At 40.5% G+C, this 18,743-nt stretch overlaps 1 protein-coding gene across 1 annotated transcript in view; it reads right to left on the reverse strand.

Annotated features, from left to right (window-relative positions):
- Nucleotides 1–18,743, reverse strand: part of LOC132401336 (protein eyes shut homolog) — a 1,222,700-nt gene that overhangs the window by 486,537 nt on the left and 717,420 nt on the right. Inside the window, exons 19-20 of the mRNA XM_059983465.1 lie at nt 15,430–15,601; nt 6,620–6,698 (exon numbers count right to left, since the gene is read on the reverse strand). Coding sequence (XP_059839448.1) covers nt 6,620–6,698; nt 15,430–15,601 — 251 coding nt within the window. The remainder of the gene's footprint in view (nt 1–6,619; nt 6,699–15,429; nt 15,602–18,743) is intronic.

Here is an 18,743-nt window from a genome sequence, read left to right on the forward strand (position 1 = left end):
TCTCCACCCATTATTCTCTCCTGCCTTCTCTGCCACTTAGACTAACTTGTTTTAAAGATAAAGGTTAGCTTTATTTTTCACATGTACATTAAAACATACAGTGAAACACCTCAATGATCAGCACAATCTGTGTATGTGCCGGGGGCAGCCGGTAAGTATCACCATGTTTCCGGTGCCAGCATAGTTACTAACCTTAACCCATACATCTTTGAAATGTTATTTCACTATTTTCAGTTCTGATGAAGGGTCTCAGAACTGAAACATTAACTGCTTCTCTTTTCACAGTTCCTGCCTTACCTGCTGAATTTTCCAGACATTTCTGTTTTTTTTTATTTCAGAGCATCTGCAGTTTTTTTTCAATATCAGAATAAAAATGGTCTGTGTAGCTTTATTGCAAATGGAAACTTAATTGTTACCATAGACACAATTGGCTGAATGGCCCATTTCCACACTCTGACTCCACATGACTCTGGAATTACCATCTAAACCACATTATCTCACTCTCTGTGACTTTGATTAAGGTCTTGATCAACCATTTGGTGGCATTGGGCCTGTACTCATTGGAGTTTAGAAGAATGAGTGGTGGTATCTCATTGAAACCTAATGAATATTGAAAGTATTAAATAGAAAAGACATAGAGAAGATGTTTCCTACAGTGGAGGAGTCTAAGTTCAGAGAGAACAACCCCAGAAAAGAAGGACATCCCTTTAGAACACAGATGAGGAGAAATTTCTTCAACTCGAGGGGAGTGAGTCTGTGAAATTTATTGTCACAGATGGTTGTGGAAGCCACTGCTTATATCTAAAGCAAAGGTTTTTACATTCTTGATTAGTAAGAACATCAAAGATCACAGGGAGAAAGCAGAAGAATAGGGCTTAACTATAATGGAATGGCAGGACAGGCTCAATGGCCCAAATAGCCTAATTCTGCTCTGCCATTTGATGGTTTTATGGTCTTTGATTGAATGGGAAGCAACCTAACTCTTTTTTCTACACAGAAGTTATAATAGAAATTCAACGGAGATAGGGTCAGATATTAGTTGTAGTTACAAATAACCCTGCTAATGAAAAAAAAAATTGCAGACATGCTAAACATGAAATAAAAGCAAAAAATGCTGGAAAAACTCAACAGGTCAAACAGGATTTGTGGACAGAAAAACAATTTCATGGATTCTACAACTCAGATTCTCAGTATTATTTATTATTACTATTTTTATTTGACTTGCAGACATTTACATAGTTTGTCTCCTTTTGCACATTGGCTGCTTGGCAGTTTTTGTTTGTGTTTAGTTTTTCATTGATTCTTCTGTATTTCTGTTCTACTGTCAGTGCCAACAAGAAAATGAATCTCAGGGTAGTATATTGTGACATATACAGTATGTACTTTGATATTTTTTTAACTATCATTTAATGTTTCAGGTCCAAGTCCCTTTCTCGGACTCAGAAAGAAAGAAAACAAGTTAGTCTGAACTTCAGAGGAGGTGAGGCAGAATGAATTCAGAAGTACTTAGCAGGTCAGGTAGTATCTATGAAGATTAAAAACAGGATGAATATTCAGGTGAGGAGAAATTTTTTCATATTCAATGACTTTACAGCAGAATTATCAATAGCTGGAGCAAATATAGAAGATGAAAAAGTACAGAGATGAGGAAAGGATGAATAGTCGATCAGGAAGGATAAACTTGGAAAGGTTGACAACAGAAAACAAGAGTGCATTGTAATGTGACAAGAAATCGTGGATCGGCTTGAAAGCGAGTAAATGGAAGAATCCTTGCCAATAAATGCTGTCTGGTAATTGACAACTGAATCATCACCTGGATTCACCTGTCACCTGTGCTCTGCTATCCCTACCATTTTGTTCTAGCTTCTGTCCTCTTCCTTTCCAGAAATGAAGAAGAGTCTCAATCCAAAACATCAACTCACAAACAAGAGAAAATCTGTAGATGCTGGAAATCCGAGCAACTCACACAAAATGCTGGAGGAACTCAGCAGGCCAGGCAGCGTCCGTAGAAAAAAGCACAGTCGACATTGCTGCCTGGCTGGCTGAGTCCCTCCAGCATTTTGTGTATGTTCTCAAAATATCAACTGTTCATTTCCCTCCATAGATGCTGATTGAACTGCTGAGTTCCTCAACATGGTGTGTGTGTGTGTTGTTAACTGAAAAAAACAAGGGCAGTGGTTATTGAAAAAGTTTGTTGTACTCTATGTCGAATGAGTGTGGAAGGCTGTAAAATGCCGGATTTAAAGATGAGATATGAATCCTCAAATTTGTGTGGGTGGCTATGGATAGAGAAAGTAGAACGTGAGAGAGATAGAGAGTCAGAATGACTAGATATATTAGGTGCAGTAGGCTGAACAGAAATCTTCCTCAAAGTGGTTTTGCAAGTTGCGTTCAGTCTCCCACACACATACTGGATTACGAAATTTCAATTTAAAGGGCAAGGAAATTTTGTTGTTTTATCCCTGAGGAGTATGTGGGGACTTTGATGAGGAAATAAAAGAGGAGATTTTGCACTTGTTCTCACAAAGGTATATTCCATAATTTTCTCTTTTCATTACAGATTTCCAGCATCCTCAAAATCTGCACTATGTGTACTTTGCACTTGCATCTTGCAAGGATGTAAATGAATCAGATGAAGCCCTCATGTAATTGTTCATCGTAGTCAGTGTTTCAGCTTATCTTATTCTGTAACTGCCAAGGGGGAGATGTTCAGGTGATCAGGCCCAGGAAAGCTCCCTGGACTTTACTCCTTTTAACCTGATTCACCCTAGGATTAATCTCCCCATATTTCTGCAATGTACTTTCTCAGACATGGGCATTAATTTCTTTGATTCTTTCTGACATTAATCTATACAGTGATTAGCATGGCTTCAAGATGTGAGAAGTAACCAGATCATTCAGTGGGAACTGATGCAATCACAGAGGGAACATGCAGACTCCACACAGACAGCACTGGAGGTTAGGACTGAACCCAGTCCCTGGAGCTGCAAGTAAGTAGCATCAGCTACCATATCACCCAATTATTTAGTTATTTGCTTTACAATCACTATGATGGATATTTAATTGTATATAGTGTAGGAAGTATTGTGAAGTTGCTTCACTTTGCCTAAATAACAAACCTTTATTGTGCTTATAAACTGCTGGAGTTCTTGTTTCCAGTAACAAGGATCTCTTCGTAATGTGCAAGCAGTTAATGGCTGCAGCTGACAGCTTATTTGTGCTTAATTACGCATTATGTAGTGTTGGCAATTTAGAGTATTTAACAGGGTGTAGCAGTACTAAAGTGCACTCAGTGCTGTAACTTTTCTTCCAGATACTGTATGTACAATTCCCAATTGACACCAAGGCAGTGGAAGGGAATATTTGGAGTTATAAGAGAGAGATCAATATAGGAGGGAGATTGAAAATTTGCTTGAGTGGTGCCACAAATCTCTCACTCAATGTCATCAAAACCTATGAACTGATCATCAACAGCAGGAGGTAGAACACAAAGATCCATGAGCTAGTCTTCATTACAAGAAAGGATCAGTGGCTTTAAATCCCTTGGTATTAACTCGTCAGAGATTCTGTCCTGTGACCAGCACAAGTATTATCAAAAAGGATGCTCAACAGCACCTTCTGTACGAAAATCAAACCCAAGGTATTATATAGTAACATATAGGTACTTTGATAAAACACTTACTTTGGAATTTACTTTGAACTTGAACTTGTTGCCTTGCTTTATAAACAAAAGGGATGTTTATATGGATCAAGGACTTTAAGAAGAAAATCAGGCCAATTTCAATGTTCCTTGAACTATCATCTTTGCACCTTTTGTGGATTATTTTTCCCCATTTCAGATTTGGCCGTTTTGGCCATACCAATAATCTGGACCCTGTAGCTGTTCTGGAATGCAGAGTGAATGAGTAATAAGCATGGAGATCAAATCCACATAAATGTTTACTGAAGGGACTGAAAATGCTGGAACCTGGAGTAAAAAGAGGAACACATTGAGTCAAGGAGCATCTGTAGAGGGAAACGGGCAGTCGATATTTTGGCCTGACTAAATATCTAGATGAATGGTCTCAACCTGAAGCATTGACCTCTATAGTCCATTTGTTCAGTTCCCTCTACAGATGCTAACTCACCAATTAAGTCCCTCTAGCAGTTTGCTTTTCTACTCCACATCAATGATTTTTGAAAGAGACTACTAATGGGATATCTGAAGCGAGAAGAATTAGAAAGATGTAGGTGCAGGTGGAAAATATAGTGATGGCTCTTGCAAAGTATAAGCACCTGTCAATTCAGAGCAGGAGGTTTGAATAACTTGCTTCTGTGCTGAAGTTTCTATGTAGTTGATCATTACAACTTCATTTAGTTCAATTTAAATTCAATTTAAAAGAATCAAATTAGGATAAGGAAAGTCTGCGGGGGTGAAATTCATCTTGGGCTGTAACAAATCCTGGGGCCCATTTCATTAACACAAGCAATTCTGCAGATGCTGGAAATCCAGAGTAGCAAAAACAAATTGTTGGAAAACTCAGCAGGTCAGGAAACATCTATGGAGGGAAATTAACAGTCAAGCATTGGGTCGAGACCTTTCGTCAACATTGATTTCTTATTCTTTTCCATAGATGCTGCCTGATCTGCTGTGTTTTGCAGCGTTTTTGTATTTTGCATGCAGCCCATTTCATTATCTGCTCAGTATCGATTCAATTTCAAGCCACTGAACTTTGCATTCCTCTAAAAGGATTTGCCTTTGTTTAATATTATTTACAATCTTTCAATGTCCTAAAGTGTTTGATAGCAAATGAGGTAAGTTCTGAATTTTGATCACTGCCATCAGATGGTAAACTTGAGACAACGTGTAGCAATGAAATAAGTGATTATGTTTTCATTGATGTTGTTTCAGGGAAAAACATCCATTTTGACATCAAGGATATTCTTCAATGTATTCATTTTTGGGAGATCTGGGTGTCACTGCAAAGGCTGGTATCATTGCCCATTGCAAATCATAGCTGAGAAGTGGGAGAGCCACCTATTGAATTGGTGCAATCTATTAATAGTACTGTAGGGCAGGGAGTTCTTGGATTCACAGTGAAGCTGAGGACTGGTGACACCCACCCCTAGGTCAATGAGCTCCCCCTGGGTCGATGAGTCCTGAGGTTGGAGGTCTATGCCAAGTCCAGCTTTCGGAGCCTGGTGTTCGGAGTCCCATCATCAATGAGTCCTGGAGCCGATATCAAAGATGGAAGACTGACTACAAGTCCGGAAGTCAATGTCAGATGGCCGAAGCCCTGGGTCTGCATATCTGCTAGTCTTCTGGGGAAGACAGAAGCAGAATGTCTTTCAGTCCACTCGGGCCTGAAGATCTGGAGGAGCACTATCCTGGGGTTGTAGCTTGTCCATGTGTGAGTGGGAGGGAGGAAAATAACTTGTCGTTATGTTGCTGTAGTTGTTGTTGCTTTGTTGTTCAGCTGAACATTGTGTGCATGTGATGCTTGTGCCAGAATATGTGGTAACACTTACAGGCTGCCCCCAGCAAATCCAGAGGTTGTGTTGGTTATTAACACAAATGATGCACTTCACTCGATGTTTCAATGTGTGTGTGTGATAAAGAAATGGTGATATACAGGCAGAACATTGTATGCTTGGAGGTGACCCTGCAGGTAATGTTGATCACAGGCATTTGCAGCTCTTGTCCATTTTGGTTTGTAAGGTGTTGTCAGAGTGGCTACAATGCATTTTGTCCATGGAATCTACTGAAACCAATGTTTGCTTGTAGTGGAGGGAATGAATATTAAAGGCTGGATACCAATCAAGCTCGTGTTTTGTCCAGTTTGGTATTAAGTTTCTTCAGAGCTGATGGAGCTGCAATCATTCAAGCAGGTTATGGGTATTCTATCATGCTTTTGGTGTCCCTTGTAGATGTTGGAAAGGTCTTGGGATGTCAGGGGAGAGTCACTTGCTGCCTCTGACCTGCTCTCGTAGCCAGTGCATTTTTATGGCTTGTCCTGTTATGATTCCGATCCATGCTGACCATCAGAATATCGATGGTGGGGGACACAACAGTAGTAATGGTTGGATGTTGGAGATGGCCATGGTCTGAATTGCAAATATTACTTACCATTCATCAGCCCATGTCTGAATGTTGCCTAGATCTTGATGCAATCTGGTGCAGGCTGCTTCATTTGCTGGGGATGTTGCTTCTCTGATAGAACGTGCCTGTGATGGTGCAAGTTAATTTTTCCCATCGCATTTGCAAGTGCATGTACTTGTGCATATTAGAATAACCATGGCATTGACTTTGACAATCTACCTTGAGCACAAATGGAATTGAAGTGTAGTCACTGGAATTAAAGGCAGCACCACACGTGGCTTTTGAGGTTTAGTTCTCTCTTTTCAATTGATGCCTGAGCAACCCAAGTATGTGCAGGAAAAATAAATAGGCACAATTTTGAATGCAATTATCTCTCTTGCTCTTCCTCTCCCTTCTCTCCTTCCTCCCTCAATGACCTCCTACTTTAGATGTAACTTATAACTATTTCATCAACTATATCCACAATGGAACCTTTGTTAAAAAAATCACTGTCAAAACTGCACTACAGCAGCTTATAGAAAAACACTGAATGGAACCTACTTCAATATCGGTGTCACATCTTGGACCCATCCATCCTGATTCACAATGGCAATCAAATCCATCCACCAAGTCTGTGCAGCTATAGAATAAAGTAAAAGATGTTATTTAATTATTAGATAGAGTTACACTCACTGGCATAAAATAGATAATTAGACAATCATGTGGCAGCAATTCAATGCACAAAAGCATGCAGACATGCTCAAAAGGTTCAGTGGTTGTTCAGACCAAACATCAGAATGGGGAAGAAATGTGATCCAAGTGACTTTGACTGTGGAATGACTGCTGGTGCCAGATGAGATTGATCAGACTTTAGATCTCCTGGAATTTTTACATACAACAATCTTTTAGAGTTTACAGAGAATGGTGTGAAAATCAAAAAAAAATCCAGTGGCAGTTCTGCAGGTGAAAACACTTTGTTAATAAGAGAGGCCAGAGGAGAATGGCCGGACTGGTTCAAGCTGACAGGACGGTAATTGTAACTCACATAATGACACCCTCCACCTGGCCCTAACCCACCTGGACAAAAAAGACACATACATTCGGATGCTGTTCATAGACTTTAATTCAGCATTCAACACAATCATCCCTCAGAAACTGATTGGAAAGCTGAGCCTATTGGGCCTGAACACCTCCCTCTGCAACTGGATCCTAGACTTCCTGACTGGGAGATCTCAGTCAGTGCGGATCGGGAGCAGCATCTCCAACACCATCACACTGAGCACAGGGGCTCCCCAGGGCTGTGTGCTCAGTCCACTGCTGTTCACTCTGCTGACCTACGACTATGCTGCAACACACAGCTCAAACCATATCATCAAGTTCACCGATGACACCAATGTGGTGGGTCTCATCAGCAAGAACGATGAGTCAGCTTTCAGAGAGGACGTGCAGCAGCTAACGGACTGGTGCAGAGTCAACAACCTGTCTCTTAATGTGAACAAAACAAAAGAGATGGTTGTTGGCTTCAGGAGGGCACGGAGTGACCACTCCCCGCTGAACATCAACGGCTCCTCGGAAGAGATCGTAAAGAGTACCAAATTTCTTAGTGTTCACCTGACGGAGAATCTCACCTGGTCCCTCAACACCAGCTCCATAGCAGCGTCTCTACTTTTTGTGAAGGCTGAGGAAAGTCCATCTCCCACCCCCCATCCTCATCACATTCTACAGGGGTTGTATCGAGGGCCTCCTGAGCAACTGCATCACTGCCTGGTTAGGAAATTGTACCATCTTGGATCGCAAGAGCCTGCAGCAGATAGTGAGGTCAGCTGAGAAGATCATTGTGGTCTCTTCCCGTCATCATGGACGTTTACACTACACGCTGCATCCGCAAAGGAAACAGCATTATGAAGGACCCCATGCACCTCTCACACAATCTCTTCTCCCTCCTGCTATCTGGGAAAAGGCTTCGAAGCATTCGGCTCTTACGACCAGACAATCTAACAGTTTCTTCCCCCAAGCTATCAGACTCTTCAATAACCGAAGCCTGGACTGACACCTTGCCTTACTGTCCTATTTATTATTTATTGTAATGCCGGTACTATTTTTGTGCACTTTATGCAGTCCAGTGTAGGTCTGTAGTCTAGTATAGCTTTCTCTGTGTTTTTTTTTATTACGTAGTTCAGTCTAGTTTTTGTACTGTGTCATGTGAACCATGGTCCTGAAAAACATTGTCTCATTTTTACTATGTACTGTACCAGCAGTTATGGTCGAAATGACAATAAAAGTTGACTTGACATGTTACAACAATAGTGATCAGAAGAGCAACTCTGAGCACACAACACATCAAAGCTTGAAATGAATGAGCTCCAGCAGCAGAAGTCCATGAACATACATTCAGTAGTCACTTTATTAGGTACATAATAAAGTGGTAATTGAGTCTATATGCAAATATAATATGACAATAAGGAATGCGGAGTGTGTTTAAGACAAGAAAGAGTGAATTGAGAAGGGTTACAATGTAAACTGTGAGGCCATTTTATTTCTATCTCTCTATTTTATTTCTATGTATCTATTTAGAGATATAGCACAGTAACAGGCCCCCTGGCCCAACAAGCCTTCACCATTCAATTATACCCATGAGACCAATTCAGCTATGAACCCATACTTCCTTAGAATCTGTGAGAAAACTGGATCACCTAGAGGAAACCCACGCAGTCATGGGGAGAATGTACAAACTCCTTTCAGACTGTGGTGGAACTGAACCAGAGTCGCCGGTGCTGTAATAGTGTTATGCTAACTGCTACGCTACAGTGTCATCCTATTTTTGATACAACACTCTCCATAAATTAACACAGGTGGATCACCCTCTCAAAACTACGAAAAATTAAGTCAGGTAGGAGGTCAATAAAGAAGTCAGACCAGGTACCTTGGGATATTTGGATTCCAGCTACAGGTAACTCTATGTGCCAGGCTTCATCCAGTGGATGTGGCACAGAAACAACTCCTCACCCAAGCTATACTGCAAGGCATTGTCAATATCGTCCATTCTTTATTTTCGGTTCTGTAGTAGTACTGATTGGGTGGTAGGGTGGAGATATGTCTCTACCAAAGGAGGTGTATGGTGTTTCTGCACTAGCCTGCAGGTCACCCTTGAGCAAAGTGTAACAACTCCTTAGCACTTGGATTGGGGTCACATAAAGCCCTGAGAGCAGGCGGTGGACAATTGTACGAGCAGTTGGTGCATATCACAAGCGCTGGATGAGACCACTGACACTGGGCAGACAATCTCTGAAGAATATCGATAATGGCCAGGGTCACCCATCTTGTAAAGACACTGCCCAGAAGAAGGCAAAGCAAAATCACTTCCGCAGAAAAATTTGACAAGAACAATCATGGATTTGGAAATGCCATGATCGCCCATGTTATACAACCTGGCATATAATGAATGAATGAAGTAGAACTGAGCTTGCCTATGCAAAAGTCTGGGCTTTTTTCAAGTCCTTAGTTTATACCACATACTGTATGTGGGAACAATGGAAGTTTGCTGGATCAAGTGTATTTTAACTCCCTCCCAACCTTTTATTCTCATTGAGAGGTTGTGGCTGGGTGGCCTTAAGTCTCTAAACAATGAGAAATCCTGTATTGATTGAATCAATGCTGTCAGTACTTCACGTGCAGGTATTGAATAGTGCAAATATTTAGTTAGCTGATTGATACCAAGGCACGGTCTCATGAGCAATTACTTCTCTTTGCCAGTTGGACAGAACTCCCTTTGGGCTAGTGGTTCCTGATTAATGTAACACATCATGGCACAAAAACACTCAGTAATAACTGGGTGAAAAATATTAAAAGATTGAATACAGAAAGTGCATCAGTAAACCCATCAGCATCAGGAATAAACAAGGTGATTAATGCTCTACATTACACTCACAGCTTTTTGAATGCTAACAATATTGCTATTAACTGAACCGGTATTCATTTGCACCATTTTCAGGATTTATATTGAGATGAAAAGTAACATTTTCAATGCAAATGAAAATAGAAAAATATTCTTTCTAGTTTACGTGCATGTTAATAATACAATATTTAATTCACCTCTGCCTTTGCCAATTCAAATGTGAATCCTTTTTTCTTGATATTTCCTAGGGATCTAGGATGATTTGCTTCACCACAGTTGGGTATTAGAACACAGTATGGGACCTTTGATCCATGATGTCAACCTATATACTGTAAGCCTACTGTGTAATCAATCTAGCCCTTCTTTCCTGCACAGTCTATCACTCTCCATTTTCTCCCACCACTCATGCACCTATCTAAGAATCTCTACAACAAGTTCCTGTTCAATCAGCCAATATCACCACCTGACAGTGCATTCCAGGCACCAATCACAGTTTGTGTAAAAACAAAACTTCCTTTGACATCTCCCCTAATCGTTCCTACACTCACCTTAAACTGATGTCCTTATGTCCTTTGTCCATCACACAAATCTGACAGAGGGGAGCTTGGGACCAGTGACAATGAGGTCCAGGGCAATAGGGAAATAAATATGGATCTGGGATTCAGAGATGGGGAAGGAGAGGAATTTGGGGCTGTTGGGAGGGGGAGAACACTGGGCTGGTTATAAAAGAGTAGCTTATATCCCCACACTGATGGGTTCAAAGTCTGCATAAAATCTGGTTCATATTATGTTGAAGAAGTGCATTCTGTATCTGGAAGGAAATAGATAGTTGGCCATCTTGCCTGGAAACTATCCAATAATGTAGCAATGTTTATAGAAGAATAAAGGGTTTTATAAGATGCCGAGTCATACACAACTCCACCAAAGTATTACATTTCCCTTTGTGGCTAAATTGAAGGCACACATGCTTCGATGTCAGGAGGGAGGGGATTAAGGGTAGATTTCAGAAACTTGAACCCAGAGTTTGATCTTTCATTCTAGAGCAGTGCTGAGGCACTACTTCTGAAATTTGTCAGTGTCTAAAGAGAGCTTGTGCTCTTGCTTCCGAGTGCTGTTGGTAAATGCAATACAGAGGAATGTAGAACATAGGATTTTAGAGCACAATACAGAATCTTCAGCCCAGGATGTTGAGCTAAGATCAAACTAACCCTTCCCTGTCACTTAGCCCTCCATATTTCTATTATCCATGTGCCTATTTAAGGCAGAAATTGTAGGGAAGGAAGAGGTGCAATTGGAAATGTATGACTGGTCAAGTTGGGGATGGAGGTTTATGGTCATGGGTGCGACTGGCATTTAGTAGAAGAGGACTAATGCTTAGGGGGCTGTCGGATGTTCTGAGGGACTATCTGGTTTGACTGGACGGCAGATCAGAAGTGCTGAAAGAGCTCGACTGGGTGGGGGAAGGGAGCCGCTGCAGATGTTCAATTTTGTTGAAATTAAACTGGGAAGTGCATAAAAATATACCACTTGACAATCCTATTTTAACTTCATCTTTCCATCTCAGTAGAGTGTCAAAGATCTCACTACAAACACAATGGAGTCTGCAGATGCTGGAAATCTTGAGCAACACACAAAATGCTGGAAGAATTCAGCAAGTCAGGCAGCATCTACGGAGGAGAATAAACAGTCAATGTTTCAGACCGAGACCCTTCAACAGGACTTGAAGGGAAGGTAGCAGAAGCCAGAATAAGAAGGTGGTGGAGGGAAGGAGTGCAAGATATCAGGTGATACGTGAAGCCAGGGTTGGGTGAGGGGAATGACGTGAAAATCAGGGAGGTGATGGATGGAGTAGGTAAAGGCTGAAGAAGAAGAAATCTAATAGAAGGGAAGGAGGAGGGGCACCAGAGGGATGCGATGGGCAGGTGAGGAGAAGAGAAGGGGTGAAAAGAGAACCAGAATTGAGAATGGAAAAATAAAGATGGGGAAGAAATTACTGGAAGATAGTTCCCCATTTTTGTTTAACTTCTGGTAATTTCTCTCCTCCCCCCTCTCTCCATTCCTCTCCACAGATGCTGTCTGACTTGCTGAGTTTCATTTTGTGTGTGTTGCTAATCACCTTTCAGAGAAGAGCAGTGGACATCTTCTGAGATGTCCTCATCCAAAACCAACAAACACATTCTCTGGTTATGATCACATTGCTGTTTTTGTGTGCTTGCCAGGTACAAATTTGCACACGTTCTTTTATTACAACAGAGGCCATGTTTCAAAAGCCCTTCTACTGAGGATGTAGAAGACTCCCAAAGCATACAAGTCATTCTTTTTAAGACAGAATTGTAACATTAGAATTGGCAGCATTGCTATTCCCTTAAAAACATACAGATTTTGCTCTGACAAAACAATACAGGTGAGCATTAGTTTAAAATATTAATCGACACTAGAAGTGCAAAGCACTTGAATTTGTCTACTCATTTCAATCTGTCAATTATAACAGCTACTTTCAGCTATATTAAAATCTAATTATTCCTCATTTATTAAAAGTGTCCTTTTGCTAATGAACACAAAGGAATGAACAGCTTGTATCAATATACAGCATCTGCCATCCTTTAAATTATTTCTTTTTATAAATGAACCGTAAGAAAAGTGATCTTTACAATGATTCTACACTAGGGAATTAGCTCAAGACATTTGTATGTTTATTATGAAAGAAAAGAAATGCTCTGGTGATACTCTAGATGACTCTATGGTGTAACAGGACTCTTGAATTCAATGCTGCATCCTTGCATCTCAACAATAAAGGTTTTATTAAGATAAAAATCTCATGTATATGCACTTGTTCTTTAGTCAACACTATTTTCCCAAAGTTAGCTCAAGTTAGATCATGGAAATGTAGACATTAATTATAGAACATAGAACATTATAGCACAGTACAGGACTTTCTGGCCCAAGATGTTACGTTGACCATTTAAACTACCCCAGGGTCGGGTCAATCTCACCCTACATTCTAATTCTACAATCTAATTCCAATCTAATCTAACCCAATCTATTTGCACTCCATTTTTCTATCATTCATGTGCCTATCTAAGAATTTCTTAAATGTTCCTAATGTACTTGCCTCTATCAATACCCAGGGCAGCATGCTACACATACCCACCATTCTCTGTGTAAAAAGGTTACTTCTGACATCTTCCCTATACATTTCCTCAAATGACTTTAAAAGAAACCTCCTCGTATTAAACATTTCTACCCTGGGAATAAGTTTCTAGCTATCCACTTGATCTATGTCTCTTATCATCTTGTACCTCTTATTCTTCTTCACTCCAAAAAAAGTCCTAGATTACTCAACTAATATTCAGTGAAATTCATAATTCCACAAGTGTAAAGTAACCAGTGCTGTAATCAGGACATATCCACATACACTTGCACAAAGTGATTTAATTAGCATGGCAAATTAATTATAATTGCCATCCTCTGAAGAACCCTTTAGAATTAAGCAAATTTTTACTTTAATTTCCAAAATAATCAGTAAATGCTTCGACATACATTTTCATTCAATTTTAAGTACTTAAAACCAAGTTATTTAGAACTAGTGTGTTAAGTCACAGACTTCAAATGTTTATTTAATTAAAACTATCCAATTTTAACTATATTGGTAAAGTTTCATGAGAGAATCATTCTTAAATGTATCATGGAATAGTGATTCAAAAAATGTTCCTATAGACTATACTTTAACATGGACAAATTTTAACCTGAAATTAAAAAAATCTTCTCAAAACGTATCCTAAGCTCATCTTCAAGGCTCTTGCAGTGAAAAAATCTGAGCCTGAGAAGGTAACCAAATGAGATGCCTAGTAAATCTGACCTTTCATGCTTCACTGCTTTTCATGTGCCTTTGCCATAGGCTCTGGAATTCCTGCCCTGCAGCTCTCCATTTCTCCTTCCACTCAGTTAAGATGCATATTAAGAACTTTGTCAAAGCTTTAGTTGCCTGCCCTGATGTGCCCTTTCATGGCTCTGTAAAAAGCTGTTTGCTAATCCTGCTGTGAATTGTACTGAACACAGAAGTTCAGTATTTAATTTGGAGGTGTCCAGTGTCATAGTGCTCTTCAGTTCTGACAAGACACATCAACCTGAAACAGTAAGATTATTTCTCTTGCCACAGATGCTGCTAACTTGATAAATATTTCTCCAATTTCTGCTTTTACTTCAGATTTATAACATCTACAATATCTTGCTTTTAAAGTCCATGTGTTAAATTCTGGAGTACAGAGTATGCTGCTTCCTCATGCCTCGAGTGTTCTTGCCATTCCTCTCCTTGCCTTGGGAGGCATTGGACAGCAACCTTGCCACTTCTTTAGCATGAGTCTGTTTTGTACAGGAGAAGAGTTGCCAGCTCAATGCTCAGCCCAACATGGATGGGAAGTATGCAAGGAGCCGGTCGGATTCAAATCCAGGATCACTTGTCTCAAAGTCCAGTGCAGATGCCACTATACCTCTGGGCAGTGATGTCCCAGATCACCTAGGTTCAATCCTAACCTCTGGAGCAGCTTAGACATTCTCCTAGTGATCCCATTGGTTGGATCTGGATGCTTTGACTTCCTCCCACATCCTAAATACAGATTACTCAGTTAATTGACCTGAAAATTACCCCTAGTGTGTGTTGGTGGTGGGAGAATCAAGCGAGAATTAATGGGCATATGCAAGAAAATAGGTTACAGGGAAATTTGCGGGAGAATGGGAATTCTCTCACAACTGGCATAGGTTCACTGAGCCAAATGTCCTTTATCTATGTTGTTATGAAGTGTGTCAGGTTTGACTCAATGGTGAACTGGATACCCACCTCAATTCTGACCCATTTTATCCCCTGCTGGATGGTTTGCCCCCTCCTCTACAGCAGATAAAATAAAATGTCCTTTTGGTGCCAGCCACTCTATAACCAGCTACTTCAGAACAGAGCTCAATGTAGTTCTCATCTCCCATGTTAGGAGATTATCCTCACGGATGGTTCATCAAACAAACGTCATGGCTGAAGTCTGTCAGTTTCACACTCCTATCTCCCCTACATAACATATGGTGTTGCCCGTTTGATAGGGACAGTAACTCAGACGTTTGAAAAAATTTATAGGATGGGTGGAGAGAAGCTTGTTTCTCTGCTGGAGGTATCCAGCACCAGACTGAAGAACCCAACATTAGACCTACATCACTTTTGAGGATGACACTTCTGCATCTTGGGCTGCCACAGAAAGTAAGTTCCAGAGATACATCAAAGAGAATAAAATATGTTTTTCATGCCACCACAGCAAGAAGCAGTTTGAGCCAAGTTGCTGTTGTATTATTCTCTATATGTTTATAAAAAGAGTATTCTCTTCCCAGAATTATGGTTACAAGATAACCTGAGCTTGTGGTTCAATACAGTACCATGATGTTGCTTTCCATTCAATATCATGCAGATGTTGAAAGGCTTATCATTTGAACTTACGTGCCCTGAAGACAAGGGTTGGAGGCACATTCATTTACATTGTGTTCACAATTCGCTCCAGCAAACCCCTTCAAGCAGACGCAGCTGTAGAGACTGATACCATCGATGCACGTTCCCTCGTTGTTGCACGGAGCAGATGCACAGTCATTGATATTAACTTCACATCTGCTACCTGAAAAGGGGAATACAGGAGCACGTTAGCTCTGTTGTCGATTGGCCCACCAATGTATTTAGTGATTGCATCTTGTGACTAATGCAGCAGAGGAATTATTCTTTCAGGGATAGAGAAATGACAGAATCAGTAACCCATACAAAATGGCCCTTTTTTAATATTTTTAGTGAATTAATTATTTTAGAGATGCAGACTCTTCTGGTCCAATGAGCCATGTCACCTAGTAGCCCACCTATTTAACACATAATAAACAGTTGATGTTTTGGCCTCAGACCCTTTTCAGGACTGAGTGGGAGACATATTCCCCTATCCTCTCAGTCCTGAAGAAGGGTTTCAGCCTGAATCTGCCTGACCTGCTGAGTTCCTCCTGCATTTTGTGTGTGTTGCTTTGGATTTCCAGCATCTGCAGATTTTCTCGCATTTGCCAATTTACACTCTTTGGTATGTGGGAAGAAACCACAGCAAATGGAGGAAGCTTTCATGATCGCAGGGATAATGTGCACATTTCACACAGTCAGTCTTGTACCCGGCTGATTGGAGCTCATCTATCTGCAACACTCCTCTCTGAGCTGTGACACTGTGCCCTCCACTCTCATCTTCTGCTCACCCCACTCCTCTCACCCACATCATCTCACTGCACTGCAGGTGGCATGATGAGGATATTCAATGAGCAGGAATTGGAGGAGAGCAGGAACCGCTGAGGCTGTAAGGAATGTCAATAGGAAATCTCAAAAAAATAAATCTAGAACCTCAGGCATGGCACGGGCTAGAGGAAGTCAGCTTACAAAGCTTTGATAGTTCTAAAATTAATAAAGTACATTTTATTAAATGTTAGCTATTACTGCTGATGCCATGGATTACCTACTATTCTATTTTTAATACTATTTTAACACAATGAGACAGCATTTTGGTAAAAGTTAAATATGTCTCATTTCAATTATCACGAGACTAGAAAGAGTTACATCCAGTTTTAGCTACCCAAGGAATTATTATTAGAAATAAAAACATTGGACAAGATTAAGATGACATATAGATCAGGGAAATCACAAGAAATCCCAAGACTAAAATCCATCAAACTAAAATAACTTATCTAATAAAGAAGAGATCACAAATGTCAACAATTTTGTTTTATTTATTTATTTTTAATTTGCATTCAGCGATACAGCACAGAAAAGTTCATCTGGCCCAATGAGCCACACCACACGGTAACCCCACCTCCTTAACATCAGCCTAATCACCAGACAATTAACAATGACCAATTAACCTATGAACTGGTATGTCTTTGGACTGTGGGAGAAGACTGGGGCACCTGGTGCAAAGTCATATGGTTCAGAGTTGCACTGGAATCGAACTCTGAACTTCAGAATGCCCTCAGCTATAATACTATTGCACCAACTGCTATACCACTGTGGTGTTCAAGTTTATTTATTTAAAAAATCGTGTTTTTGAATTTCTGAAATCCTGTGAAGTTTTGAGAGGGAATTGCAAAGCATAGCATATGTCAGCAAGAGCCATGAATGGTAACTGGGAGTTTCCAAGAAATCGGGACAGGAAAAATTTAGAGAACTGTGGGACCAGCAGAGATTACAGGTATATGCAGGGATAGGAGATCTTAAAATGTGCATTCGAAGAATAGTATGAGGTTAGGGGTTAATTAACAAAATCTGTTCTGTGGATGAATATTTTCCTAAACAGATGGAGTCCCTGTTATTGTAAAGTTAATAATAATTACTACAACAAATGTGAAGTGCCAGTTATACAATGCCACATTCTATGGGAAAAAAGCAGAGGAGTGGGGATGTCAGGAAGAACTAGATCAATCCATGACTGAATGGTGAAACAGACTCAATGGGCCGAATGGCCTACTTCTGCTCTGATACCTTACGGTCTTATGCACTGCTTAATTTTACATAAATGCTTATGCTGATAAAACATAAACATGAAGCTCAAATGCGGCATATTGGATGAGGTAAAGTCTGACAGCAAAATAAAAATGTATCTTTAAATTATGCTTATGTCTGCTTATATATCTTTTCCTTTGACAAAACTTAATTGCAATTGACAAATGGTGTGTGCACTCTGTCTGAAATCAGACAAGAGGCCAACAGAGATATTGAAAGGCCTAAATACAGTGGATGTGGCAAGGATGTTTCCAATAATAATAAGGTCTAGGACCAGAAGATGTCCCTTTAGAGCTGAGATGAGGAGGAATTTCTTTAGCTAGAGAGTGATGTATCCATGGAACTCATGGCCACAGATGGCTGTGGAGGTCAAGTCAGTGGATATATTTAAAGTGGAGTTTGATAGGTTCTTTATTAGTAAAGGCATCAATTGTTACAGAGAGAGGTAGGAGAATGAAAAGAGGGAAACAACTTAGCCTTGAATGGTGGAGCAAATTCAATAGGGCAAATGGCCTAATTCTGCTCCTATGTCTTATGGTCTTATGATGCGAGACTGCACATCCTGCTTACTTGGGAACATAACTTTTTACCAATATTGTATGGCTCCCCTCCCCTCCACAATAGAAACCTTGAAGGCAAAATGTGGCTGGATTCCTTTAAGGTAACAGGAGCTTCTGTAGTGCAGTGAGATCATGTGGGAGATACGAGGTGAATAGAAACATAGTCTTCAAAACATGGTGACAGAACACTGCCAGCACGGTCGTGTGGCATTATTAGAGCACTAGCGACCCGGGTTCAAACCTGCTGCTGTCTGTAAGGAGTTTGTACCTTTTCCTGTAACCATGTGGATTTTCTCCAGGTGCTCTAGTTTCTAACCAATCACATATGGGTGAGTAGATTAACTGGTCATGTAGGTGTAATTGTGTGGGTGCAGGTCATTGGGCTGGAAGGGCCTGTTGTTGTACGGTATCTCTAAGTAAATAGATAAAATCAAGTACGAGAAAATCTGCAGATGCTGGAAATTCAAGCAACACACACAAAATGCTGGTGGAACGCAACAGGCCAGGCAGCATCTATAGGAAGAAACACAGTCGCCGTTTCGGGCCAAGTTCCTCCTGCCAAAGGGTCTCGGCTCGAAACGTCAACTGTGCTTCTTCCTATAGATGCTGCCTGGCCCACTGTGTTCCACCCAGCATTTTGCGTGTTGAGATAAAATCAAGTCCTTGGCTTGGCTTGCCATT

Source organism: Hypanus sabinus, chromosome 10 (genome assembly GCF_030144855.1).
Source record: "Hypanus sabinus isolate sHypSab1 chromosome 10, sHypSab1.hap1, whole genome shotgun sequence".
NCBI lineage: Eukaryota > Metazoa > Chordata > Chondrichthyes > Myliobatiformes > Dasyatidae > Hypanus > Hypanus sabinus.